The sequence below is a fragment of the Ictidomys tridecemlineatus genome, chromosome 10, assembly GCF_052094955.1.
Source record: "Ictidomys tridecemlineatus isolate mIctTri1 chromosome 10, mIctTri1.hap1, whole genome shotgun sequence".
Classification (NCBI taxonomy): Eukaryota; Metazoa; Chordata; class Mammalia; order Rodentia; family Sciuridae; genus Ictidomys; species Ictidomys tridecemlineatus.
In genome coordinates, this window is record NC_135486.1 from 103,969,304 (window position 1) to 103,997,034 (window position 27,731).

General features: G+C 47.7%; 1 protein-coding gene and 1 long non-coding RNA gene across 3 annotated transcripts in view; one reads left to right on the forward strand and one right to left on the reverse strand.

The window, feature by feature from the left end:
- Positions 1–1,150: 1,150 nt before the first annotated feature.
- On the reverse strand, positions 1,151–10,408 carry LOC144367414 (uncharacterized). Its single transcript, XR_013426771.1, has 2 exons — positions 8,725–10,408; positions 1,151–6,335 (listed from the first exon to the last, which is right to left on the reverse strand). It is a non-coding gene; the product is annotated as an uncharacterized LOC144367414 (long non-coding RNA).
- An 84-nt stretch (positions 10,409–10,492) lies between these two features.
- The window catches only part of Dnaaf5 (dynein axonemal assembly factor 5), a 54,193-nt gene continuing 36,954 nt past the window's right edge, over positions 10,493–27,731 (forward strand). Inside the window, exons 1-4 of one of the 2 annotated variants that reach the window (XM_005339827.5) lie at positions 10,493–11,374; positions 12,433–12,617; positions 22,134–22,258; positions 22,704–22,822. In XM_005339827.5, coding sequence (XP_005339884.2) covers positions 10,813–11,374; positions 12,433–12,617; positions 22,134–22,258; positions 22,704–22,822 — 991 coding nt within the window. In that variant the 5' untranslated portion in view covers positions 10,493–10,812. Of the gene's footprint in view, positions 11,375–12,432; positions 12,618–17,021; positions 17,319–22,133; positions 22,259–22,703; positions 22,823–27,731 lie in introns of those variants that run through there. The other variant, XM_040277353.2, reaches the window with a different exon arrangement.

Consider the following 27,731-nt stretch of genomic DNA (forward strand, 5'->3'; position numbering starts at 1 on the left):
CATCGCCACCCCCCAGCTAAGCTGAGGGTGGAACTGTCTTCCATGTGCCCAAAGCAGAAAGGCAGCTGGAGACCCCCTTGCACATAGGCTGTGAGGATATACTGCATGCCTTCTGACACTGGAGCCAAAGGGTGGCCCTGCTTTTGCAAGCTTTTTTCTCCCATTGGGACATTTGCCTTTAGACCCAGCACATGCTGTGAGAAAGCCCAGAGCAGCCACATGTCAAGGAGCTGAGGCTGTCCACAGTGACAGCCCACAGCCTCCACCTGAGTGTGCATTGTGCAGGCATCTCTGGCCCCTCCACCATGAGGAGAAGACAAGCTTCCTCTGCTGCACTCTGTCAACATCCTGATCCACAGAATCTGTAAACTAACAGGAGTCACTGTTTGAAGCCCATCGTTTTGGGGTGATTTGTTAAGTAGTGTTGCATAACTGGAACCTATTTCAAGATTATTATGCCCCAAAGCAGACATGTGCTCTCCCCTGCAAACCTGGTTGACTGCCAGTGTTCTCTGCCTCTGTGGAGGATACCTCCATCTGCCCAGGAATCCAAGCCAGGAACCTGGAAGCCCTGCTCAACCTCTCCCTGCCTCTCCACTCCAAATCTGCAGCCAGCTTCTGCCATTGTTATCCATGAAACAACTCTTGAACCCATCCACAACTCCCACACCATGTGGGGGTCTGGACCAGCATCACCTCCCGTCCTTGGGGGGAGCCAGCCTCTGGGTTTGTCTCCCTTGCTCCTCTGTCCTAGGCCTCCTGATGCCTTTCCTCACAATCTTCTCAAAATGACTTGTCTGCCTCCTGCTGGCTTCTTTGCTCCCAAGCAGGGCACAGCCTCTACTAGGACAAGGGGCCTTGCCTTCTTTGCTTGGCTAAGGACCTACCACTCCAAGGTACTACTTCCAGTGTTTCCACTCAGAACTCCATCCTTGGGCATCCTGCACCTGCCCAGTGGCTGGCCACTGCATCTCTGAGCGTTATCATCTGATCAGCCCACTGGCCATCTTCCAGCTGGACCTTTGGCTCCATGAAGATGAGGAACTACATCTGCTTTGACTCATCATTCTCTTCAGTGCCTAACAGAATGCCTGGAGATGTCATGTGCCAGATAAATATTTGTTGAGTGAAATAATGAATGAACCAAGAGTTATTTACTAACTGGTTTATTATATGGTTTAAGTGGCTCACTGTAAAATACATGTAACCAAACCTTTGGGCAGATGAGACTCTTGGAAGAGACTTAGGAATCCCATTTTTCTTGCCTTTTGTGGCTCTTTAGAATATACTCTCTGAAGGGAGTTAGACAAATATGAATTTAAACATTTTGGTACAAATGGAGATGATTTAAAATTCCATAGTTATGTTAAGATATAAATCCAGCCAAGCACGGTATCACATGCCTGTAATCCCAGCACCTCAGGAGGCTGAGGCAGGAGGATCGCAAGTTCAAAGCCAGCCTCAGCAAAATTGAGGCACTAAACAAGTCATTGAGACCCTGTCTCTAAATAAAATAGGGCTGGGGATGTAGCTCAATGGTCAAGTGCCCTGAGTTCAATCCCCAGTACCACCCCCCCCCAAAAAAAAGATATAAACCCTGTGTCAACTCAGCCATTTTAAGTGTCCACTACCATGAAATAAAACTCCAAACTTGATTCAGAGTTAAAACACATTTCCTCTTTTCCAGCAAGGCCACTGCTAGAAGCCACCTGGGAAAGGAGAGGAAGCTGTTTCTTCTTTCCTTCCTCGCCCTCAACGTCCCTCCTTGGTGGGTTGACTTCTGCCATGCTGGAACAGACTTGGCAACAAGGATTCCCAGGAGAAATCTGAGAGCCCAGGACTCTGCATCATCACCAGCCACCTGTTGTAAGTGAGTGCACTGAGGTGGTCCTCCACCTGGCTTATTTTACTTGACCTCAAAGTTAACCAGGTGGTGCCTGCATCAGAATATCCTCCTGCTAAGCTGTATCATGTCCCCCCCACTAGGGCTGCATGATGTCCCCTGTGTGGATTGACCATATTTCCTTCACTGCGCATGGATGTTGGGACTTTCATCTTAACTGCTGTGAAGATGCTTCGGAAAACATGGGCCTGCAGCTCTTGGCTTGACTCCCAGTTGCATAGTCCCAGGAGTGGAGTTCTGGGTGAGAGGTGACCGGTCTTCTGTTTCATTATCTGAGCGCCACACTACGCTGTCTCCCACAGTGCTTGCAGCATTCAACCTTCCCACCAGCAGCATGGAAGACCTCTCTGCACCCTTATCCCCTGGTTGTGTATGGGTGCTCTCCTTCCTGGTACTGAGGATTGCATCCAGCAGTGTCTACCACTGAGTTGCATTCCCAGCCCTCTTTATTGTTTATTTTGAGACAGGGCCTAGCTAAGTTGCCAAGGCTGGTCTTGAACTTTCGATGCTCATGCCCCAGTCTCCCAAGTCACTGGGATTAGAGATATGCACCACTGCGCCAGCTGCCCTTGTTTTTTTGTATGAGCCATTCTGATGGGTCTGAAGTGGATGCCAGTTCTCTTAAAAATGAGGGCTGGAAGCAGCTGGACACCATGAGCCCAGCCCAGCCCATGAAGGTGTACACAGTGACAAAAAGATCTTTTGATTTAATATATTTATTGTGGGATTTTATAAAATTGACTTAAAGAAGTTCCTTTATATTCCTAATATACTAAGAGTTTTATATAATAAGGGTCAGACAGAGACACACTCAATGCAGATATAGTCATCTGATACTCAACAAAGATGCCAAAAACAGATATAGGAGAAAAGAGCCTTTTTAACAAATGGTGCAGGCAGAACTGGATATCTATATGTAGAAGAATGAAACTGGATACCTATCTTCCACCCTGCACAAAAGTCCAATCCAAGTGGATCAAAAACTAGGAATTAAAACAGAAACTTCTCAACTGATAGAAGAAAACAGGGTCAACACTCCAACATATTGGTGCAGGTGCTGACGTCCATAACAAGACCAGTAAAACTCAAGAAATAAAACCAAGAGTCAATAAGAGGAACAGCAACAAATAGTAAAAAGTTTCTTTCTGGGCTGGGGTTATAGCTCAGTGGGTAGAGTGCATGTTTTGTACATGTGAGGCACTGAGTTCGATCCTCAGTGCCACATAAAAATAAATATTGTGTCCATCTACAACTAAAAAAAAAGTATTAAAGAAAAAGTTTCTTTCTGCACAGCAAAGGAAACAAAGAGTGTGAAGAGAGAGCCAACGGAATGGGAGAAAACCTTTGCCAGATACTTCTCTCACAGGGTATTGATATCCAGAATATACTCAAAAAACAACACCAAACAAACAAAAACAAAAACAAAACAAAACAAAAAAACCAACAACCAACCAACCAAGTAACCCAATTGATAAATGAGCAAAAGAATTAAATAGACATTTCTCAAAAGAAGAAATGGTCAACAAATACAAGAAAAAAAAATGTTAGACAACCCTAGCAATCAGGGAAATGCAAATCAGAACTACTTTGAGATTTCATCTCACTCCAGTTAGAATGGCAGCCATCAAGAATACCAACAAGGGGCTGGGGTTGTGGCTCAGTGGTAGAGCACACAACTTGCACGTGTGAGGCACTGGGTTTGCTCCTCAGCACCACATAAAAATAAATAAACGTATTTTGTCCATCTACAACTAAAAAATATATTTTAGAAAAGAATACAAACTAATAAATGCTGGTGAGGATGTGTGAGAAAAGGTACACACATAGGTTGTCAATGGATACAAATGCTTTGGAGAGCAATACAGAGGTTCCTCAAGACTAGGAATGGAATCAACATGTGACCCAGCTAGCCCATTTCTTGGTATTTATTAAAAAAAAACCCTAAAATCAGCATGCTATGGTGATTCAGCCACAATCACATCAATGTTTATAGGAATGCAATTCACAATATCTCAGTTATGGAACCAGACCAGGTGCCCATCAACTAAAGAATGGATAAAGAAAAACGTCGTACACACACAATGGAGAATATATAATCAGCCATAAAGAAGAATGAAATTATGGCATTTGCCAGTAAATGGATAAAAGTGGAGAACACCCCGCTAAGTGAAACAAGACAAATTCAGAAAGTCAAGGATCAAATGTTTTCTCTTCTCTGTGGAACCTACAGCAAAATAAGAGGAATAATCCGGGGCAGATCACACGAAAATGGAGGGGGGATCAGTGGAGTAGAGGAAGGGGACTGACAGGGAGGGAGGAGAGACAGGAAAAGGGAGGAAATGTGAAATGAACTTGACCAAATTATACTATGTACATATATGACTATAGCATAGGGAATTCCACCTATTTCTATAAAGAGCTATTTAAAAAAACAATAAATAAAAAATAATTAAGAGGGCTGGGAATGTGGCTCAGGCAGTAGGGCGCTCGTCTGGCATGTGTGCAGCCGGGGTTCGATCCCCAGCACCACATACCAACAAAGATGTTGTGTCCGCCGAGAACTAAGAAATAAATATTAAAAAAAAATTTCTTTCTCTCTCTCTCTTCTCCCCCTCTCTCACTCTCTCTTTAAAAAAAAAAAATTAAGAGGAGAAAGATCAGTAGTGTAGAGGAAGAGAAGCAGGAGCAGGTGGAAAGAAGAGGAGAGGGAAAGAGAAAGCACCAGGGACCAAAGTGAAGCAAATTATATTCCATGCATGTGTGATTAGGTCAAAATGAACCCATTATGTATAACTACAATGCTATAACTACTTAATCAAATGAGGGTCACGTTTTACCAAATGCTTTTTTTTTTTATACTGCAGATTGAAACTAGGAATGCTCAACCACTGAGCTTCATCCCTAGTCCTTTTTATTTCATACAGTCTTGTTAAGTTGCTGTGAGGCTGACCTCAAACTTGCAATCCTCCACCCTCAGCCCCCAGTAGCTTGAAATACATGCATGTGCCAGCCACAGTGCCTCACTTGGCCTATTCTTTCCATTTTTAAATGGAGTAAATTACATTAATTTAAGGTAAGTTAATTTGCATTCCTGGAATAAATTTGACTTTATTATCTTTTAAAAATCCATTCTTTCTATGTTTAATGTTTTGTTTAGAATCTTTGCATCTGTGTTCAATAAAATTTGACTTATATAGTATTCCTATACAATATTTTTATGTGGTGTTGAGGATTGAACCCAGTGCCTCACATGTGCAAGGCAAGTGCTATGCCACTGAACCACAACTCCAGCCCTATAATATTCCTTTAATATAATGTCCTTGTCACCCTTTGGGATCAAGGTTGTGAAACTGGCCTCATGAAATGAGTTGGGAAATATTCTTGTTTCTATTTTTGGAAAGATGTTAAGATCAGAGTTATTTCCTTATTAAAATTATGCTTGAAGGATTTGTCAGCAATCATCTAAGCCTGTGGCCTTCACTGTGAGAAGGGTTTCAACTATAAACTTGATCTCTTCAACAGTGCTGAACACCTCCATTTTCTATTTCTTTTTGTGTTTTAGTAAATTGTGTTTTCCTATGATTTCCCTATTTCATAGACTTTTGGGGGCATAGATTGGTTTATATTTTTTTATCATCTTTTAAAAATATTTAGGAGCTACAGTGACCACCCTTTAAACTCCTTAGGTTTAATTTGTGCTCATTTTTTTTTCTTGATAATCTGGACAGAGGTTTAATTTTATTGTTCTTGTTATTTTTGTTATTCTTTGCTGTGTATTTATTTTTCTCCATTTTCACGACTTCACTTTTTAATCTGTAAGTAGAACTGTCTTCTCTAATTTCCTCAGTGTGAAGGTTTCCTTTTGTATTTTTTTGTTGTTGTTGTTTTTCAATTATAGACCTGGGGACTCCCTCAGAGGCCACCCACAGGCTCCTCTCCCTCACAGAGGCCTGCAAAGGGGCAGGGCTGGCATCTCATTAATGATCTCAACTTGGTTCCGTTATTGTCAGAAAGCATGTACTGTATGACTTAACTCTTTTAAATTTGCTAAGGCTTGTTTTGAGGTCCAGGATGTGGAAGTGAAAAAGAGAGGAAGAGGAAGGAACTTGGGCCCCACAATCCCCCAGGAGGGTAGGCCCCCAGGACTGGAAGATCTCCCAGCAGGCCTTACCTCTTATCTCTACCACCTTCAGCAGTGCCACCTTGGGGTCTATGCCCCAACACAGGGCCCCTGGGGGACATTCCAGATCCAATTCACAGCGAAGGGAATGCTCTGCCAAGGTCAATGGATCCCTCGGTTGCTGGTGCTGTCTGTCCAGTAGTCCTAGCAATCGCTGAGACTGGAGAGTTTACATCTTCAACCATTCCAGCAGATTTCTCTCATTTTCCTGTCACCAGGCACGCCTTGCCACGCCTGCTTTATTTGGAAAACCTGTTGTTTGATACACATATTTAGGATAGTTGTGGCTTCCTAATCACCTAATCACCAAGACAGTGTCCTTCTTCCCTTAGAAATGTCCTTTGCTCTGAAGTCACCCTGGTTGATATTAGCATAGCCAGCATCTTCTGTTTCAGTGTTTACATGGCCACTTTCCCATCCTTCAATCCACCATGTCTTCATGTCTGCAGGGAGTTTCAGCAGAGTAGACAAAATATTCTGATCATGGATTTTATCCACTGTGCCAGTCTCCCAGTTGGAGTGCTTAGGATATTCACATTTCAATTACTAGCATAGGAAGGCTATGGTCTGCTATTTTTTACTCTTTATGTTTGTTCCCTCTCTCATGCTTTACTGTGGAATGTTTGAACATATTCAGAATTCTATTTTATGATGATTTTGAGTAGATCACCATGCTCAGTGTTTTCAGTATTGTTCTGATATTAATGTGTACATAGTAATGGATCAGTCTACCAGTACCAGTGTTTTATCACTCCAAGGACAGTGTGAAAAACTTACTGTACCCTCCTTGCTTTTAAATGTAATCATAAATACATCCTCCATGTACACCAAGCACTTTATCAGTGTGAATTTTGCTTGAACTACGGAATATGATTAAAAATCATGAGGTTAAGTCTGTTTCCAGTAGCCCAACACCACAAACTGAATGAGTTATAAAGAAGAGGTTTATTTTGGTCCCAGTTCTGGAGGTTTAAGGTAGAGGGGCGGCCTTCAGTGACCACCTTCTGAGGGCAGAGTGCAGAGGTGATACAGGGCAACATATGGTGAGAAAGGAAGCACAAATGTTGGCGTACATGTGTGTGTATCTTCTAAACCCTCTCCCTCTTCCCATAAAGCCACCAGAATTCAATCATGGGGCTCTACCTAATGACCTTATCTAACTCTAATCGCCTCCCAAAGATTTCCAACTAAACACCATAGAATGTTTCCACTCCTCCCTTCCCCAAGACAGGGAATTAAACCCAGGGTCTCACATGTGAGGCAAGCACTGAGTTGCATCCCCAACCCATCTTATTTTGAGACAGAGTCTCACTAAGCTATACAGACTGGCCTGAAACCAGTGATCCCCCTCAGCCTCCTGAGTAGCTGGGTTACAGGTGTGGGCCACTGCGCTTGGCAAATTTCCACCTTTTTAATACCACATGGTAGAGTTTAAATTTCAACACATGAAGGCTTGGGGCCACTCAAATCCTATCACTGATTGCAGCAAAGGATCAAATACATTGACTCCCATCTTCACACATTCCATTGTGCTTCTTGACAGTCTAAAGGTCCCAGCCTCCTTTTAGTATAATTTTCTATTTAGGGTGCTTCCTTTAGGCATTTCCTAGGTAGGTCTGCTAGCAACATGCCATTAATTTGCCCTTTTCTGAGAACATCTTTATTCCTGAAAGATGTTTGCTGGATAAAGTTCACAGTGCAGTTTTCGTAATACCCCTTCCTTCTAGCTGCTAATCAAAGTGCTGTTCAGGCAATGGATAATCTCCCTCTGGCTGGTATTATTTTTTGTCTTTAGTTTTCAGAAGTTCATCATGATGTGTCTCAGTGTGGGTTTATTTGTTTTGTCTTGTTTTTTGGTATCAGGGATTAAACCCAGGGTGCTTAACCACTGACCAACATTCTCAGCCCTTTTTGAGACAGGGTTTCACTAAGATGCTGAGGCTGGTTTGAATTTGTGATCTTCCTGCCTCAGCCTCCCAAGCTGATGGGATTACAGGTGTGCACCACCATTCCAAACTCAGTGTGGGTTTCTGAAGGGCTTATCCTGAAGCTCACTCAGCTTCTTGAGTCTGTGAATTTGTATCTCAATAAATTTGGGGAGTTTCAGTCATGAGCTCTCTCTCATCCCACGATGCTGGTGATATAAATTATTGTCCTACAGACCTAAGACTCTGCTCACTTTTTCCTCTATTTTCTATCATTCAAATTGAGTAAATTCTATTGCTCTATCATCTCCACCACTGCATCCTTCCAGTGATAGACAATATTATTCAAATTCCATTTGCATCTTTCCATAACTTTTCTTTGCTGAAATATCCTATTTTTCCCACTTGCAACAAAAGACTTGTAAATAAAAGAACTGAGCTACACTCCCAGCCCTGTAACTGCTTGTTAAGGTACGTTTTTTTTTGTTTTGTTTCTTTCTTTGTTTTTTGGTACCAGGTACACCACTGTGCCTGGTTAAGGCACTTTTTATGACAACTTTAAGGTCCTTGGCAGATAATTGCAACATCTGACTCATCTGGGCATTCACACTGGCTATGTTTTCCCCTTGGTTTTGCAGGTTCTTGGTATAAGTGACTTTCAAATGTATGGCAGATATTAGGGCTGGAGACTGCTGATTCTATTTAAAATACTCTACCTTCACAGGCAGCCAGTTTGGGTATAGCATGTAGGTTCAGGCCTGCTTGTGTCCTGTTGTCCAATGCAGATGTGCCTTCAGAGCCCTTGCATTGATTTCCTGTTATGTTTATCTTCTGGCCCTGCTGGTGCTGTCTACAGGGTGAGAGAGCAGTTCATCAGGCCTCCCAGTGTTGCTGAGCCTCCTTCTGCTGTGGGAAGGGGCAAAACATGCTTGTAGTGAGCCTCCTTGTGCTGCCAAGAAGGTCTGGAGGTCTCAGCCTCATGGATGCTGTCTGTGTGGTCTGCACCCTGGTGTGAACAAGGGGCTTTGAAACTGTACTGGGGGCAGATTGTAGAGTGAGTCTGCTGCTCCCCTCTAGGTCTCAGCTGGGCATCTCCTTCCCCAGTCTATTGGCCAGATACAGGGGCTTTTACTTGAAGATTTCCTGTCTATGGCTACTAGCCCTTCTGCATGGCACCCAGTGAAGGAACATATACAGGAGAAAAAGGAAACCCAGAGCTCTGTGGGACAATTGTCTCTCCAGTCCTGGGCCCTTGGACTGTGTATCTTCCTATTCCCAATACTGAAGTCCTTTCCTTACTGGCTATCAAGTCACTAACAGGGCACACAGTTGTAGTCAAATGGGAGGCCAGGAGAAGGTGATGTTCCTTGTTGCTTACCTTGACCACAGCCTTCCAAGGGCCTCACTGCCACCCTCTGGCCTGTCCCAGCTTGTTCCTGGGCAGGGCCACGGTTGTTCTTAAAATGACTGATCCCCAATGCCCTACCCAGGGCCCTCCCTCAGCCCTGACCAAGGCCTTGCTGACATTCCCTCCCTTCTACCCACAGGAAGCTTGTCTTCCTCTCCTGGGAGGAGTCAAGTCTCCTTTGCACAGTTCCCAAGTCACAACTGATACCTGACAGTTCTGGAGGCTAAAGTCCCAGATCAGGGTGGTAGCAGGGCTGGTTCCTCCTGGCCTCTTTTCTTGGCTTGTTAGCTACTGTCCACATGTTAAAAAGGCTGTTCCTTATGTGCCAGTTGATCCCCAATTTCCTTTTCTCATGAGGAGAGCAATCTTACTGGTCCAGGGCTCAACTCTAATGACCTCATCTTAACTTGATGACATCTACCAAGACCTTGTCTCCAAACAAGATCATGTTCTGAGGCACTGGGGTGAGGACTTTGACATATGAATCTGGGGGACACAGGCAGTCTATGACACCTACCAAAGGCCTTTGCCCAGGCAATTCCCTCCCTCTTTGGCCACCTCAAGTCCATTTCCCCTGGTTACCAATACTATTCTTCATACTTCACTTCTGATACCACTTCCTCCGGCACTCTGACATATCTGGACCAATCATGTTTAGACTCGGTCTCCTAGGACCTCTACAGTCACATTTATGCATGGAATTTTTCCACTTCGGTCCCACTCCTCCTGCTGTACCCTAGGATGGGAAGGCGGGAATTCCATGTCAGCACTGTCAAGAGTTCACAGGCGTCTCCGAAGGTGCCTGGCCAACAGATGCCGGTTGGAGGAAAGAAAGACGACTCGGGACGGGGCTGTGGCCCAGCAGTAGAGCGAGCGCTTGCCTCGCTCACGTAAGGCACTGGGTTCGATCCTCAGCACCACACAAAAATAAATAAACCAAATAAAGAAAGACGATTCCGGAAGACTTCCCAGAGACATTTACAAAACACAAGGACTACCTGTTAACACCGTCAACAACCAGAGAGTCAACGTGGAAACAAAGTTCAGTCCTCCTTAGAGCACTTTCATCTCGGGATCTGCCTGGCTGCCGGTACGCAACTACCTGGGGACCCCCGGCGGCTCATCGCATAAAGGGGCCCGGACCGTGCCGGGTGAAGCGCAGGGTCCCCCACGGTCCACGCGGGCGGTGCAGAATCTATCCAGACGCGGCTCACTCCGGCCACCCGGCTCCAGCCCCCCGGCTCCAGCCCCGCCCCGCGACTCGGCCTCCACGAAGCTTTCTCTCAGCCCCTCCCCTGCCGCCGCTCAGGCCGTGCCGGCCGGAAGTCGTGCCGTAATCCGCACCGCGATCGTCGTAAGAGGGCCGGTTCCCTTGGTGACGGGCAACGCGCGAAAGATGGCGGCGCCGGCGGAGACGGAGGCGGCCGAAGCGGCCGAACTGAGCCGCGTGTTGGGACGCCTGCTCCCAGGCCTGGAGGCGGACAGCAAGATGGGGCGGCGACGTGCGCTGGAAGCCCTGCAGCGCACTCTGGAGGAGGTGGTGCCGCCCGGCGCCGACCCTACCGCCTTCCAGGGCCCCTGGGCGCGCCTGCTGCTTCCGCGCTTGTTGCGCCTCCTGGCCGACCCCGCCGAGGGCTGCCGCGCGCTGGCTGCGCACCTGCTGGACTTGGGTCTGCGCCGCACCGCGCGGCCCTGCGACGCCCTGCCGCGCCTGCTGCCTGCGCTGGCCGCGCGACTGGCCCGGCCCGAGCCCGCGCGGCCACCGCCAGAGCCCTGCGAGGAACTGCGTCTGGCGCTTGTGCAGCTACTCAACTTGGCTGTGGGCCTAGGCGGCGCCGCGCTCGCTCCGCACCTAGACGACGCTGTGCGCGCGCTGCGGGGCGCACTACTTGACCCTTTCGCTGCTGTGCGCCGAGAGAGCTGCGAATGCGCCTCCGCCCTGGCGCGCGCCACGCCCGGTGAGTTGCCGCATCTTCAGCCCCTCTGACCTACGTTCATTGACTTGTTCCCCCTACCGCTGCAGACGCACGCTCTTCCCATTGGGCGACCTTCCGTGACCCCTGATCCCTCTTCGCGACCCCGGAGGGATGCCAGATGAGCGCCCCCCAACCTCTGCCCTTCGGACCTCTGACCCAGACCCACGCTCTATGACCCTTATCCCCTGCGTCTTAAGATCCCAGAGACCCTCCTCCTCCCAATGCGCTCCATAAGCCCTGTCCCTTACTGCTGAAGTCTCACACCCACTGACCCACGTGGGGTGATGAATCCTTTTGACTCAGACCCAGGCCATGACCCCAGTCCCTCTTGGCTCCAGACTACATGAGCCCCCATCTTGATCCCTGCCCCCTCCCTATTACCCAGACTCCTAACTCAAGCCAGATGAACTGGTGACCTCATCACCACACCAGCCCCATACTCATTTCTGGGTGAGCCCTTCAACACCTGATGTGTTCCTTGTGGCCTCCTGTCCAGGCCTAATAGCATGGTTCTCATCTCAGATCCCCACATCTGCCACTGGTGCCCATATACCAAGCCTGGCTTGAGTTGGTTGGTATTGATGGCAGCCTCTCTCACATTATCTTCATGGCGAAGATTACCAGTCATACCTGGAGAAACACTGCTCAGCCCATCCACTTTGCCCCTGTTTCTCTACTGCCAGTCCGCTTGTCTCTGGTTTGGCCTGCAGTCCTGAATGTAGGTGGTTACTTCTCTCCTGATTACCTTTAGTCCATTCTCCACCTTTCCGTCAGCTCTCATCAAATCAGGGCATTCCCTTGTAGAAGGTTGGGTTTGGAAAGAGAAAGAAGACCTTTTAAGCTGGAAATATGTGAACAGGAGGAATCAGCCAGATTAAGAAACAGAGAAGGCTGGAGTGATGGGTGAGGAAGGATGGAGTGAGGGGTGAGGCCAGGAGTGGAAAGAGGAACATGTTTGGTGTCTGATATTTTGGTGGCCCACAGTGGGTAAGTGGGGCATGCTGGGCAAGCTGTGGTGACAGATGCCTCCCACCCTACAGAACACTTTCACATGCAGTCGGAGTCTCTGATTGGCCCCCTGATGCAGACCATCTCCCATCAGCACTGGAAGGTCCGGGTGGCTGTCATTGAAGCTACAGGCACAGTGATCCAGTTTGGCAACGGGAAGTCTGTGGATGACGTGCTTTCCCACTTTGCTCAGCGGCTCTTTGATGATGTCCCTCAGGTAAGGGATTTCTCTGCTGGACAGTCTGTGTCCTCTAGAAGCATGCTGATCTGCTAGTTTTGTTTGTTTGTTTTTGGTTTGGGTTTTTGTTTGTTTGTTTTATGGTACTAGGGATTGAACTCAGGGGCACTCAACCACTGAGCCACATCCCCAGCCCTATTTTGTATTTTGTTTAGAGACAGGGTCTCACTGAGTTGCTTAGCACCTCACTTTTGCTAAGGCTGGCTTTGAACTCATGATCCTGTTCCGCTGTTTACTGATATCGAGTCCTTGCTTCCCCACATGCCAAGGCAAGTGTAGAGTGGAAAGTAGAAGGTTTTATTAAAGGACAGCAGAAAAGGCTTCTCCCCTGAGGAAGAAGGGAACTCGAAAGGGTGAGGTCTTCCCTCTTTTATAGCTAAGGTCTTCTTTCAGCTTTCCCACACTCCTGTCCTTTGTTTCCCTTTCTCCTGCAGTGATAGAATGCAGGTGGGAAGACCCAAAAGGTGGGAGGTAGGTGGGCTGGAGGAGTAATCTGGGCAGGAAAGGCCTGGGGTGGTTTGATTGATACTTCCCTGCTTGCTGGGAGCTGTTTCATTAACAGTTCCTTAGGATGCATTCCAGACCTTGGGGACATGAACATTTCAATTTCCCCAAGTGCTGCTCTGATTTCCCAGACTCCATTCTCAATAATGGTCTCCATTTTCTTTATCTTACTCTATATTAGACCCAATTTACCTAACTACACTAACTACCTATCTGTAAATCTGGCTTCAATCCTCCTGTTTCAACCTCCCGAGCTGCTGTGATTACAGGTATGTGCCACTGTGCCTGGCTCTGACTTGCTAGCTTTGACTAACTCACTTGATTTTTACATTTCAAGATTTCATATGTTCATCATTTGTTCATAGGATGCTGCTGTTTCATATCCTGAGGAACTGGAGGGAGCCAAGTTGTTTTAACATGTTAGTGCTATTCTTTATTCTAAAAGACATGGGAAAGAATTATTTTAAAATTATTGTCTCTTTGAAAAAAAAAAATCTAAACCATGTGTGCTCAGTTAGCAGAAACATCTTTTATGTGCTAGTTCACCAAGGCAAACTTCACTGAAAATCCACTGTGGTTGGAGGACCTGTTTTGGGAGGAGAGGGTGTAGTCAGAAGTGTAGGGACAATTCATGCTATTGGGGATTAGGACCCACTTGGAGACAGGCAGGCAGAAGCCTGATAGGTGGTGATCAGAGCACTGGATTGGCAAATCTAGTTCACAGTGTCTTTAACCTGAGGCCACTGTGGTTTGTGGAAATTTCACAAGCTGCAAAGGCTGGCTAAGGGTGTCTCTGTCCCACAAAGAAAAAATGGCAAAGGGGCACATGCTGTGGTCAGTGGGATGGAAGGAGCAGTAATCATGGTTGTCCAGAGCAGCTAGAAAACATCCTTGGCCACCTGAGCCCATTCACATTGGTCACCTTGAGCTACTCAATGAGACGCTGTATCCAGGTGCAAGCCCCTACTCTTGAGACAAAAGTGTTTGCCAGTGTATTGTCCACACACCACCCCAGCTAATCCTCACAGGAATCTTGCATGTCAGATATTGTCATATGCAATAGGGAGTCCTCCCAGGTGCCATCTTGCCCCCATCAAAGCACCAAGTGATTCTATTTGTTTATTTTATTTGTTATTTTTTGAGACAGGGTCTCGCTAAGTTGCCCAAGCTGGCCTTGAACTTGTGATCCTCCTGCCTCAGCCTCCCAAGCTACTGGGATTACAGGCGTGTTCCACCATGTCCAGTTTTGGTTTTTAAACAGCTTTATTGAGTTATAATTCACATACCAAACAATTCACCTATTTGAAGTAGTCAGTGAATTTTGGTATGTTACATTATAATTTTATAAAACATGTAGTAGTAAGTTTGTTACTTTAAATTGTATTCACAATGTATGGGTCAGTCACCACTATCTAAGTTTTTCATCTTCCCAAACAGAAACTCTCTAACAACTAAGCAGTAATTCCCCATGCCCACCTCCACTGAGACCATGTCAACTTCTATTCTTTCTTTTTTTTTCCTCATATTTTTTACCGATGCATTATAGTTATACCTAATGATGGAATTTATTACATATCCATACATATGCACATAATATAACAATATAATTTGGCCAACCATCTAATCTGTCTGACTTCTATGAATCTGAATTTTTTTACAAATGGAATCCTACAATATGTGATATTCCATGTGTCTCCTGTTTGCTCTGTTCATCCATATGGTAGAGTGGGTCAAGTCTCCATTCCTTTGATATTTGGAGCGTGTGTTGGGACTCCATTCTTTTTCAAGGCTAAGTGACATTGCATTGTGAGGATGGACCACATTGTGTTTATCTGTTTGTTAATAACAATTGGGTTGTTTCCACCTTCGAGCTATTTTGAGCAATGCTGTTATGAAATGTGTACAAGTATTTGAGTCCCTGTTTTCACTTCTTTTGGATAATACCTGGGAGTGGAATTGTGGGTCACATCATCACCCCATGGTTAGGTTCCTCAGGCTCTCCAAAGTGTTTCTCACAGCAGCTGTGCTGTTGTACATTTCCACAGTGCACAGGTGTTCCTCAATGTTTCTCAACATTCTCACGGATGCTTATTTTCATTTTATTATTATTGCCATCCTAGGGGGTTTGTGGTTTACATTTCCCTAATGATTAGTGACATAAGCATCTTTTCATGTGCTTATTCCGGGTTCCTTACCGTATATGAATTTACCTTTTCCCCCAAAATATTCCTAAGAATTTGCACATTATAACCTTCACCTCGCATGATTTAAGGTGCAGTTTTTGCTCTGTTAACCTGTGTGCATAAGTAGTGTGGACAAGCCAAGGGCTTGTTCCAATTTTGTGGAAAGATGGAAAGGAAATAAGCTGTGGAAGCCAGGAGTGTTATTTCCTTTCCTCTTCCATCTTGAGGAGCAAGAGAACTAGAGAAAGCGATTGTGTTGGCTCCACTTCAGGGCCACTGCTGTAAGGCGAGTTTTAGCAGGATGCAGGTTTTCTGGAGGGAAATGGCGTGGAGGTGGCAAGGTGAGGGTGTCACTGGGGTCCGCATGTAGGGCAGACTTTGGGTATTATGCAGCACCTGCTTGGCCTCCACTCTGGGCTTCATTCTAGGCTGCCCCCTCCAGGTGTAGCATGGCCACCAATGGGAACCGTGCACAGAGACAAACTCCTCCTCCTCCCAGGACCTTAACCTGTCCCTTTAGTCTTGTTGGGCCAGCTGAGGCTGAATCTAATGGTGCACACCAACTGGGTGGGTTCTACGGAGGAAGAAGACAGGGTAGGGTGCTTGGTCAGCACCACCACTAATCCAGGACCTGGCTGCAGAAGACAGAACCCATCCCAGTGAAAACAGCATGGCCACACAGGATGGGCCCTCACCTTCTGAAGACTGGAGTAGAGCCTAGCCAGCAGAGAATCTGGTTTCTGTGTGTCACAGGCCAAGTCATTCCTCAGAATAGTAGACTAATTATGTATTGGGAGCTCTCTGTAAATAAGACATCTGTGTCAACAGCCAGCTGTTAACACTCTGCCTCTATAGCTATTTGTAAACAGTGTTACTATGTATCCATGGCCATCAGCAAATTTTAGATATGTCAGGAGCTCTCTGTAAATAGTACAACTGTATCATTAGCTTTCTATAAATAGGAAAGGCCATTGACAGCTATCTACAAATCAGTAACCATATTTCAGTAGCTATGTATGTAACTTACTTTGTAAACAGTGTCTTTAAAATGGCTACCATCACTGTCTTTTCATCTAGGACATGGGTGTAAGACACCCCCTAACCTTGGCATCCTGGAGGACTTGCCTTTAATACAGGTGGGAATAGAGCATCCCCCTGTGGCACAGTTAATGTGGCCCACCCTGCATAACTGCAGGCTTCTGGGTGACATCTGGGCCAGATAATGAAGATGTCACCCGTTGATTACTGTCCTGCTGGGGTCTTCAAGGCAGCATTCTGTTTTCTTTGGTGATGGGCTCTTCTAAAACTTCAGTCCATGATTCTTTTTTGGATTTAATATCCCCTAAAATGTGTTCCCCAATATTAGGCTATTTTATTTTCTTATTTCTCCAGCCTCAGCTGGCCCAACTAGACTAAAGGGACAGGCTAAGGTTCCTGGAGGAGGAAGAGTCCGTCTCTGAGCACCACTCCCACTGGTGGCCATGCAGCACCTGGAGGGGGCAGCCTAGAATGAAGCCCAGAGCGGAGGGCAAGCGGGGACTGCATAATACCCAGGAGTAGTATTTGACTTGGTAGGATTTGATTTGCTCCTTACAGGAGTCCAGGCTGGTTGCTGTGGGATTCTGAATGTCGTTTTCTGGTCACTTGACAGCTTGCACACCAGTGTGGGTTTGTTGGTGGGGATGCTGTGGAGTCCTTTCCAGTGCTGTCTTCTCACTCTTCGATCACCTATGTGGCCCTTGTCCTTGAGTCCACTTTGAGCAACTTGCTGACTCCTCAAAACCCCAACAACCAGGGCTGCATTGGGACTCCACATCCTCTGTGCAGAAGGTCCTGACTCCATCTGCCTTCCAGAAAACTTTGCAGCAACTGCTGTCCTGCAGCCTGCTCGATGAACTTGAGGTCACTGGACCACATTGTGAGGGTCTGGAAATCACTTTAGTCTGTAGCTTCAATGAAGAGTCTCCGTCTCACCCCTGAGGAAGCAGCTCAGGTAACATGCTTGTGAAGTGGCAGAGCAGGCCCAGAATGTGGGTGTCTGGCTCTAAGTCTTTGCTCTGGAGTTCTGTTCCCTAGGGATCCCAAGGACAGTGAGAAAGTGAGAATAGGGTATTCATTAACTGTAGCTCTCGGCTTAGGTCACTGGGTAGCATCTGAACCCTATGAGGTGCCTGGGACCTGTGGTTTTGAGTTGTCCTTGGGCTGGTGACTGGGCAGGGCTGCTCCCTGTAGGGAGGTTCTTTTTGTCACCAAGGGTTATCAGGCATTGCTCTTGTCCTGCCTCAGGTGTCTTAGCTGGCAAGATGGCCTTCAGGGAACTGTGACTGTTACAGGCTGGGGAATTGTGGTCACTTTTCGAAGACCAGTGAGTGTTGTTATCTTGTGAGGCCTTTGTCGGGTATTTCCTATGTAAGTGGCTGTGAAAGTGCTCGTGGTTGTAGCCAGGGAACGTGGCCATGTGTCTGTCCCTCCTGCCGCCAGCAGGGCCAGCACAGATGACAGGGTAGCAGAAAGAAGCAGGGTTGGGTGGTAGCGGTTGTGTTCAGTGCCCACAAAGGAACCACACTGATGGCCACCCTCCCTGCCCGGCCATTCCTGCCCTTAGGCTGAGGGGGTTGGGTATACCCTGCACCCGTTTGATTATATTGACGGTACCAAGTGTGACATTCTCCATCCCAGCGACCCTGTGACCCACAAACCTGACCTGTGATCAAGTAACTCTCAAGAGTTCATTTTGCTTATATAAGAAAATTGGCATAGTCAGGTAGCAACTCCCAGCTGTGCTGGGGACTGACAGGGTGGCATTGTCTTGTGCTGGCTGGACTGTGTAGGCTTTTTAGGCTAACTAGAGGCTGATGGGAAAGAGAGGCCCCAACCCCACTCTTCCCACAGTCCTGGTTCATGAGGGATGATGTGTGAATTCTCATTTCTACAGAAGAGGCCATATCTGTGGTGACCCAGACACCAGACCCTGTCACAGCGCCAGGAGAGGGGCAGCTCACCTGCCCCAGGCTCACACTGCTGCCTGTGCATCCTGGCAGGTGACTGTTAAGGGGCTCCTGCGAGTGCTCAGATCCGGCTGGTGTGTCGGCTGAGCATGAGTGCCTTTCCCTCTACGGCACCTCCTGCTCTTTTGTGTGGGCACAGGGTGGGCTGCAGGTGGTTTCTCAGTGAAAACCCTGTGACTGGCAGGTGTTGTTTCATGTTGGCAGCATGTGGAATTACCTGAACCTTGATTTTGTCCCTTATCTCTATGACCATAAATTAGTACCTTTCAGCTCTGGTAAGCCCCGAGGCACCTTATTCATCAGCAGCAACCCACATGGCATGGAGTGTGAGGTGGTGAGGGAGGAGGACTCCATGGTGGAGCACTTGCTAGTTGCTATCATGGTTAGGAGATTATTTTTTTCTCAGGTCTTTATGTGTTGTTTTTGGTTAATAATAGTGTCATATTAGTTAACAGTGAAACATTAATAATAAAATTAGTTTTTAAATGGTTAAGGCTCACAAAAAGCTGCAGAAGTTGTCCATGGGAACTCTGGACAACTTGTGTCCTTCCTGACTTCCCAGGACTGTGCCAACCTGGCCACCTACTCTGTGCCTCACAGTGAGAGAGCGAGTGAGGACTGCTAAGCCCCTCTTGGGTGTCCCACACTGTGCCTGGTGCTCTCCTCTCCTAATGTGTTTAGTTCTTGCTGGGACCAAGTGACAACTTGTTCTTTCTCATTTCTCCCCAGGCTAAAATGAGGTTCAGAGAGCTCAGGGCACTGCCCCAGTCCCAGGTAGCAGCCTCAGGGCCTGGGAATGACCCATCTGTGTGCCTTGCTGGAGCCAAGGGCTGAGCAGCACCCCTAGTACAAATGCACAAGCATCCAGTGGACACGGTTGAGGCCCACGTCCACTTTCCCTGCACACTCCTGAGTGTCGCTGCTGACGGCTCATATCCAGGTGGAGCCACACCAGCCTGAACGTCTGGGAGAGCATCCCCTCCTGCTGCCCACACAGCCCCAGCCAGTGACTGACCAATACCACAGTTGGCCTCCTGCTTGGGGTGGGATGGCTGTGAAACCATCCAGGTCCAGAGCTGCCCAGGTGCCTGAGATGAGCCACCTCTGTGCCTGGCCCTTCCTAGTCTCAGCCTACTTCCCTCTCCCAGTAAATTATGGTGCCATGTCCTGGTGTCTGCTCTTAGGGAGCTGGGATGGGGCATCTGGTAACTGTGGCCTGTCTTCTTCCTCTGTGGTAGGTGAATCAGGGGAGGCCTTCATGTGACCTCAGACAGCCAGCATCAGCACGAGGGGCACTAGTGGCTTCCCCAGCAGTCTCTAGCACTTGGGGACCAGAGATTTCTGTGTGTGATAGTTGGCTGCCGCAGTCTAGCTGGGCACAAAATCACAAGCCACTCATAGCCTTGTAGATTCTTTATTCCTGAACTCACACCTGCACTCTACACGCACGTTTCTGGGAAAATCCACCGGCACTCTACAAGCACTTCCACTGGGCTCTGCATTCCAAAATACTCTCTGAATCCAATACTCTCTGGAACTCAAGGAGTGGGCGGGTGCCTGAGGCAGCAGGATACGCCCTATTCCCAGCAGGGTCCATCTTAAACCTGGAACCGCCCTAAACCCAAGGAGTGGGATATTCCCTATTCCCAGCAGGATATACCCTAAACCTGGACCCACCCTAATCCAGCAGGATCCTCCCTAAACCTGGATCCACCCTGGTCCTTGAGCAGGGTCACCTTTCTCAAACATACATGCAATGTCACTGCAAATGACCTGGGTCCAAGGCAAGCCCATTTCCACAATGGAGAGTCCTCCCTCTAAGCAACATGGGGTAGGCTGACAAGAAAATTGCCATGCATCATTCTTACTTAGCTATGGCTCTCAGCATCTCCCCCCTTCAGATTAATTAAACAACAAGCAATGTGGCTTAGGGACCGTGCCTGGTAGGTTGTCCAATTCAACATATGGTTCTTACTATATGTTGAATTGGACAGTTTATCAGATAAACTGACCTCTAGGTGTCAGCCTCCTGTCTTAGGTTGATACCACTGCAATTGGATCATACCTGTCACTGACTACCGGTCCAGCATATAGCCATACTTGTGGATAGGCCTATGCACCAGTGGGGGGGGGGAGGGTGAGGTTCTTTGCCTCACCTCTGTTGGCCCCCAAATTTTAGACCATCACTAGCAGAAGGGAGGAGGATACAGAAATGCCACGACACCAAGCCAATTGACGGCTCCTTAGGAAAAATTGCATCACTGGTGACACCATCAGCAAAGATATGCCAGCATTACCACAATTCGCTGCACCAACAGATAGTTCACAATGCATACAAATGATACATAGTCCAGGCAAGTTCTACAAGCAGTTCAAAGCGGAGGAATCTATCAATATGTCCATTTCCTCCCAAAGTAAATCGACTCCTTGATTGAGCATTACTTGTTGAGTTATATTCATTGATGCATCAGTTTATACAATTTACTGTGATAGCTATCATAGAAGCTGTAGTTTGGTTTTATCTTTGTCTTCACCGGCACTGGGATGAAGATAGGAATTCTGGCAATGATGCTAAAGAGACATTATCCTGAACAGAATTATTAAATATAATGAAAAGGAAAGGTGAAAGTAAACAAACAGATCTGTTAACCTCCTTTAAAAACAATCCTTAACAGCTGTTTACCTAATTTAGATTAAACCATTTAAATCACGTGAATAAAAAAAAAATTTGGATCCATTTTTTCATGAGCGCTCCTCATATATGAAATATGGACATACGCACATACAGACATACAACACAAAACACAAGAGTGCATACAAACGTACAACACATAAGACAACAGTAAAGGCCTTGTAGCTTTACACAGGTGAAATTTCCATTGCAATGTTTAAAAACTCCACAGTCAAAAAATAAAACTGATCAGAAAAACATTAACCTAGGTCTGTAGAGCTCAAAAATAAAATAGAACTTTATGATGTGGGAAAATACAATAATAAAATAGATATTGAAAAAAGCACCCTGGTTAATCACTGGTGCAGATGTAAGAATAGCCAAGCTGGAGCTCTGCATATCAGCTGTTATGGATTTGAGTCAAATCATCTTCTTTTTGGTCTGTAGAAATTGCTTTGGTTAGTCTCTCTGGAATCCAAATCAGCTGCTCTTCTCCCTGTGGAAACACACAAACAGAACCCCGACTCCAGACAATCACTGGGTCAGGAGTGGGATACTCCCTATTCCCAGCAGGATACACCCTAAACCTGGACCCACCCTAATCCAGCAGGATCCTCCCTAAACCTGGATCCACCGTGGTCCCTGAGCAGGGTCACCTTTCTCAAACATATATGCAATGTCACTGCAAATGACCTGGGTCCAAGGCAAGCCCATTTCCACAATGGAGAGTCCTTCCTCTAAGCAACATGGGGTAGGCTGACAAGGAAATTGCCATGCGTCATTCTTACTTAGCTATGGCTCTCAGCAGTTGGCCACAGCCTGTGTAAACACCCAGGGCAAGACGGCACCCAGCCAGCCCCAGGAGCCCCATGCAGGAGGCTCTGCAGCCACGGCTGAGGCGAGGGTGCTGCTGAGGACCGGGCCAGACAGCCCAGAGGGTGTGTACGGCAGCAGGGCCCAGCAGCGCCTCCTCTCAGAGCTGCCAGAGGAGGCCCCCGGCCCAGGCCCAGGCCATGGAGCATGCCTTTGTTTCGGGGGTAGCGGGGACATCTGGGAGGCAGGACTCGGCCATCACAGCAGCCACTCTGGGCATTTTCTTCACCCAGAGTGAAGCCTCTCTTGTTTGTAGGTGCGGCAGGCGGTAACCTCTGTGGTTGGGGGCTGGCTCCTGAGTCTGCGGGATCGCTACTCCTTTTTCCACAAGCTCATCCCTTTGTTGCTGAGTAGCTTCAATGACGAGATACCTGAGATCAGGTGAGTGTGTGTGCTGACAAGACGAACCTGCTGTTCGGGTGGTGTATCTTCCTGAGGCAGCGGGGGTCTCCTTTGCTTTCTGGTTCATCAGGACTTGCTTTTCCAGAATTGTCATGTACAGCGATGGCTGTTTCTCTTCACTTCAGAATCCCCTGTCTTTAGAGACCTGCTCTGTCCCTTTGTTTGGTGTCATGAACTTCTGAGGTGTACAGATGGGCTCTGTGGTTTTTGCACAGACATTATTGCATCTTTTTAATGTTTTGATTGAGCCACGGATAGAAATCTGTCACCTCTTGGTACCATTAATTCACAGTCAGAAGCCCGTCGGGACCTTTGGGAGGGGTACCTTCCTGCTCTTGTCCACTCGTGAACACTGATCTGACCCCATTCAGCAGGCAACTCCCCAGGACCGCACACTGACTCGTGCTCTTTTCCCGTGCCACAGGCAGTTGGCCACCAGCCTCTGGGAGAAAATTGGTCTGCAGTGGCAGGAGGAGAATGAGGCGGATCTGAAGGACAAGCTAGACTTCGCCTTGGCCCCACCACCCCACTACCCCCAGCAAGGTGAGTATAGCCACAGAGATGGGCAGGCTGCAGAGAAGGCTGTGGGAGAATCTTCAGCCGAGAGGAAGGAGCCCTGAGTTCTTGGAGCTCAGCTGAGGCAGCAGGTGCCCCGCCCCAGGCTCCCGGTGGGGTGCTTCCTCTTATTGGGCGTCAGCTGCCACTGAAATGTAAGCCAGTGTCACTCACATATCCTGGGCAGGCAGCAGGCCTCTGTGCCCTGCAGTCCCTCACATGCCTCTGTTTTGGCTTCTCCCTCTTCTGAATCAGTTTATTTTAAAGAGGCTCCTAACTTCCATAAGCGTCCAGATGTGCCACTAGTATATTCACCTCACACCTCTTGGGCCAGGCCAGACAGAGCCCAGGAGATGTGCACATGAGGGTCGAATTAAGCTGGGTTCTCAACAACTCTACTAGTGCCAGTGGAAGTTTTGGAACTAGGTAGGATCGGGGGAGCTTTGTCCTTTTACCAAGAAAAGAACTGACTACATCAATCACAGACGGTATGAGGAGCTGGTCTCTGTGGTGCATGCCTACAATTCTAGCTACTCAGGGATTAGGACCTTGAGCAGGGGGACCACAAGTTGGGCACCAGCCCAGACAGCTTGGTGAGACCTTGTCTCAAAATTACAAGGACTAGGGTCATAGCTCAATGGTAAAGTGCCCCTGGGTTTAGTCGCCAATACCATTAAAAACAAGAGCAAAACCAGAAACATTTGGATGAGATCTTTATCTTCCCATGCAACTTCCACACCTGGAGCCGGCCTCCACTGGAGCCTCCCCATCTCGTCCCATGATGACCCCTTTCCCCCGAGCACATGTCGGTGCCTGTGCTATCTACTGTCATCAGGCTCCACTGCTCTTCCTGCCTCTTGGCCTGTCCACCTCAGGCTTTTCCTGCTTCGTATCCCCTTTACTCTCATGCAGGGTGTATTAAAATGGAGTAAAATTTACACTGACAAACACAAACAGCAGGTAAAAGTTCAACTGAAATTAAGCAGATCTCAGCAAGAGGTTCTGTCTCTCCCAGACCACCCTCTTGCCTGATCTGGGTGCAGAAGGAGAACCGCAGGTGTGAGCACAATGGTGAGGCAGCTTCATGCACTCCTGCTGGGTGTGCTGCTGAGTTTGGGACCACAGAGGTCCTGCTCTCCTCCAGCCTGTGAGTCCAGCAGCATCATTTCCCTCTGATGAGCATCTCTCTACTCTAGTACTTCACCCACACTGTGAAGCTGGTGAAGAGGAGGCACTCATATTTTGGACTAAATTACAAGTATTAGTTGGCAGGGGTTTATTGAGATTAGTGAAGTCAGTTTGAGAACAGACCATCTTTCTTAAAATATAGAACCTTGATGTAAGGATTGCTTATGAAGCCAGGCAAGGTGGGGCATACCACCTATAATTCCAGCGGCGTAGGAGGCTGAGACAGGAGGATCACAAGTTCAAGGCCAGCCTCAGCAACTTAGCAAGTTCCTAGGCAACTTAGACCATGTCTCAAAAAATAAAATGGGCTGGGGATATGCTCTGTGGTAAAGCACCCTGGGTTCAATCCCTAAGTACAAAAAAAAGCTTATGAGTTTACTTTTAAATGAACCTCTGCACCAGGGTGGCAGTAGAATTCTGAAAGGTTTGTTTCACTCTTTTTTTGGTACTGTTTGCCTTCAGTTACCTGTTTCTTGTGCACTGTTAGGCTTGGAAGCCCAACACCTTGGGGTGTTCTGGACAGATCTCAGCTGAGCTCTGATCAGCGATTGGACAGTGGTTTTCTGCGGATGTGGGTTCATTATGCCCATTGATTTTATATAGAGACGGAGACATGTCAGGTTGTCCTCTACTGGCACCCAGGGTCCACCCACACAGTGCACACAAAGCCCAGCAGGTGTCATTAGGCCACAGATCTGGCCTCATGGGATGTGGAGGCTTCTGTCTGTGTAGCTGGCATCTGGACATCCTTAAAGATCACATTACAGAGAGGGGAAGAAGGCATAGGAGACAGCGGCTGTTTTAAAAGATACTATCCTTGGAATGTGATGAACAAGGAGACAGGGAGGTGTGTGTGCAAACACACAAGTACGACACACCGTACCAGTGAGCACACAGGCTCTGCCCTCGCTGCATCCTGCATGCAAGTCCTTGGGGAAATCTCTCTCCTGCCGCATCCTGGGGCTTTCTGGTACTTCCACATAAGTACTAGATTTCATTAGATTTTGGCATTTTTTTCCCCTACAATTACTTTTCTTCAGTATATAGATTTGAATTCTAAATATAATTCTTTAGAATTTTTTTTAATATATCAAATATCAGGTCATGTCAGCCTCTTGCTTGAACTATCACACACACCACCCTTTGTCTTGTGCCCACACTCCTTCCCTGCTGTCCGTCAGAACCCCGTGCCCAGCCCACCACCTGCCACTCCAGGTTCTGTGACATCCCTTCCCTTGGTGCCGTGTTCCAGATGTCTTTCAATTGCAACTTAGTTTGCATCCCTAAAACACACCCTTCAGCACTGCAGGTCTGAGAGCTTTGACAAACACTACGTTTGCCACCAAGGGGGATGACGTCATCATCCACATGTCCCTGGTGCCCAGGCAACAGCCAACAGTCTCTGTCCCAGAAGTTTCCCAGTGGTGTGGGCATGAAATCAGTTGCTAGTCTATAGCCCACAGCCAGCTCACTCCACTCCACAGGGTGCTTCTCCATGGGAGCAGTGTTCTGTCCACGAGTGGGCCACTGTGTTGCTAGCTGAGGGACATTTGAGTCATTTCTGGTGCTGGATGATTACAAATAAAGACGTAGACATTTGCAATGGAGTTCCATGTGGATGTTTTCTTCCCCCTGGATAAACACTGAGGAGTGGGTTGGTGGCCATTTGATAACTGTGTTTAACTGCGTAGGAAACTGGCCACACCACTTTGTCACATCGTCTGTGCCAGTTTTACCTTCCCAGCAGCTCCGCAATCTTCAGTGGCTCTGGGCCCTGCTAGTGCTTTGTGACCTTGAAGTATGGTGGTTTTGTCATTGCCATGCCTGTTGGTACATAGCAGCTGTGACTTACCTTTCCCTGACAAGTGGTGTCAGATCTTTCCGTGCTTATTTCCTAAGCTCCTCCATGTGTCTTCTATCTGTTTGTTCAGATCTTTTGCTCAGGTATTGAACTGGGGTTTGTTTTCCTACAGGCTTTGAGAATTCTTATATTCTGGATACAAGTTCTTTGCTGGGTCTGTGTGTGGCAGTGCCTTCTGGGTAGACTGCCTTTGAACTCCCTGCCCCCACCCAAGGACCCTGTCTCAGCTCCACGCCTCCCTCCTTCACAGCCTCACTTCCTCCCTGTGCCCTGCACCTCGAGCTGACCTCACACAGCTGCTTAGCTGATGTGTTTGCATCACCTCCCACCTGAGCAGCGCTCTTGACCCCTGTTGCAGCCCAGGACCTGGGACAGATGAGCCTTGTAGAGTGGCTCGGATGAGTTCCTCCTGAAAGATATGATAACTGGCAGGTCAGGGAGCCTGGGACCTGGAGGGGTTTGATCAGCTTGTCTTCCCCCTTTCCTAAAAAGGAAGAAACATAGCCTCCACCAGAGTTTACTGCCAGCTTTTCCAACACCTGGGCACAGGAAGGGCATCCTTCCCTGTCTTCGGGTCTGCTGTCCACCTGAGTGAGCATCCCACAGAAGTGTAGCCCATGCTTGAACTTGTCTGCCCATCGCACTCAACCTGCAGTGGGGGCATGGCGACGGCAGGTTCTGGATGGAGGCTTTTGTTTTCTGGAATTATCTTCCTGTTGGGATTGTCTTCCTTCCCAGGCTTGAGTGCTAAGGGAGCATCTTCAGAGGGGTGGATGGCAGCCAGGCCTTTTAACACAGAAGAATGGAGTTGCTTTTTTTTGGAACTTGTTTTAGAAATAAGTGAAGCTGTCTTTGAATAAATGCAGTGGTGACGCAGAGTGCTCTGTGCAGTGCCCTCCCGTGCTCTAGTGTTCTGCCTGTGCGCTCTTACCTGCTGTGCCTCCAAGTGTATTTCATCCGAGTGTTTGGAAAGATGAGGGACTTGAACGGAAGTTGTCCGAAGCATCACACTGTGTGGAGAACAGGAGAGAGACTGGAGGACTGGTTTGTGTTGGGTGCCTCAGCCTTTCACGTGGCTGGGATTATAGGTGTGCATGACTATGCCCAGCTCCGCTTTTACGAACATCCAGCACTTTGTCCCAGAGCCCCAATGAACTTCCTGTGTGTTTATGATAGTTTTTACATAATGATGGAGGGGTGGCCCACTATCAGACATGAATGAAGAAGTTATAAAATTGGTAAACTGTTTTTCTGCCTGCAGTTGAATTACACTTGATTCAGTTGTGCAGAAAGTAAGTTGAAGGAGTTGATGTTCCAGTATTCCCAACACAGCTCCATTAGGGCTTTGCACCAACTGTCCCCTGATTTGAGAGGTGGGCAGGGTTGTGTTTAAAACACAAGCAGCTGGAAGGACCTAAGCCTTGTCCCAAGATCAGGTTTGCTCAGGGTTTTCTTAAGGCTCCCTTTACCCTGCCCCATGCAGTTCCAGGCAAGTTCCCAACTCCTGGGTACGGCTGGGTCTGTGCAAAGGGTGCTCTGTACCAGCTCATGGGGCACCCACACAGCTCCATAGCAAAACTGCAAGCCAGCTTGTCAGAACAATGACCTAGTTAGTGGTAGCAGTGAAAGTACAGGTGGCCGTGTCAGTGGCATAAGGGAGAAGAGTTACAGGTCAGTGTAGGGTGCGTTACTGCACCTCCCCCCAGCAGAGGAAGCCAGCTCTGAGAAGGCCTCGGACAACCCTTAAGACCCTTTGCCCTCAGAGTCCTCTTTGTCGTCACCCTGAGGTCATTGTGCTCTCTCTGTGGTAAATACATGTGAAATATTTCACCCATGGGACATTTCTAC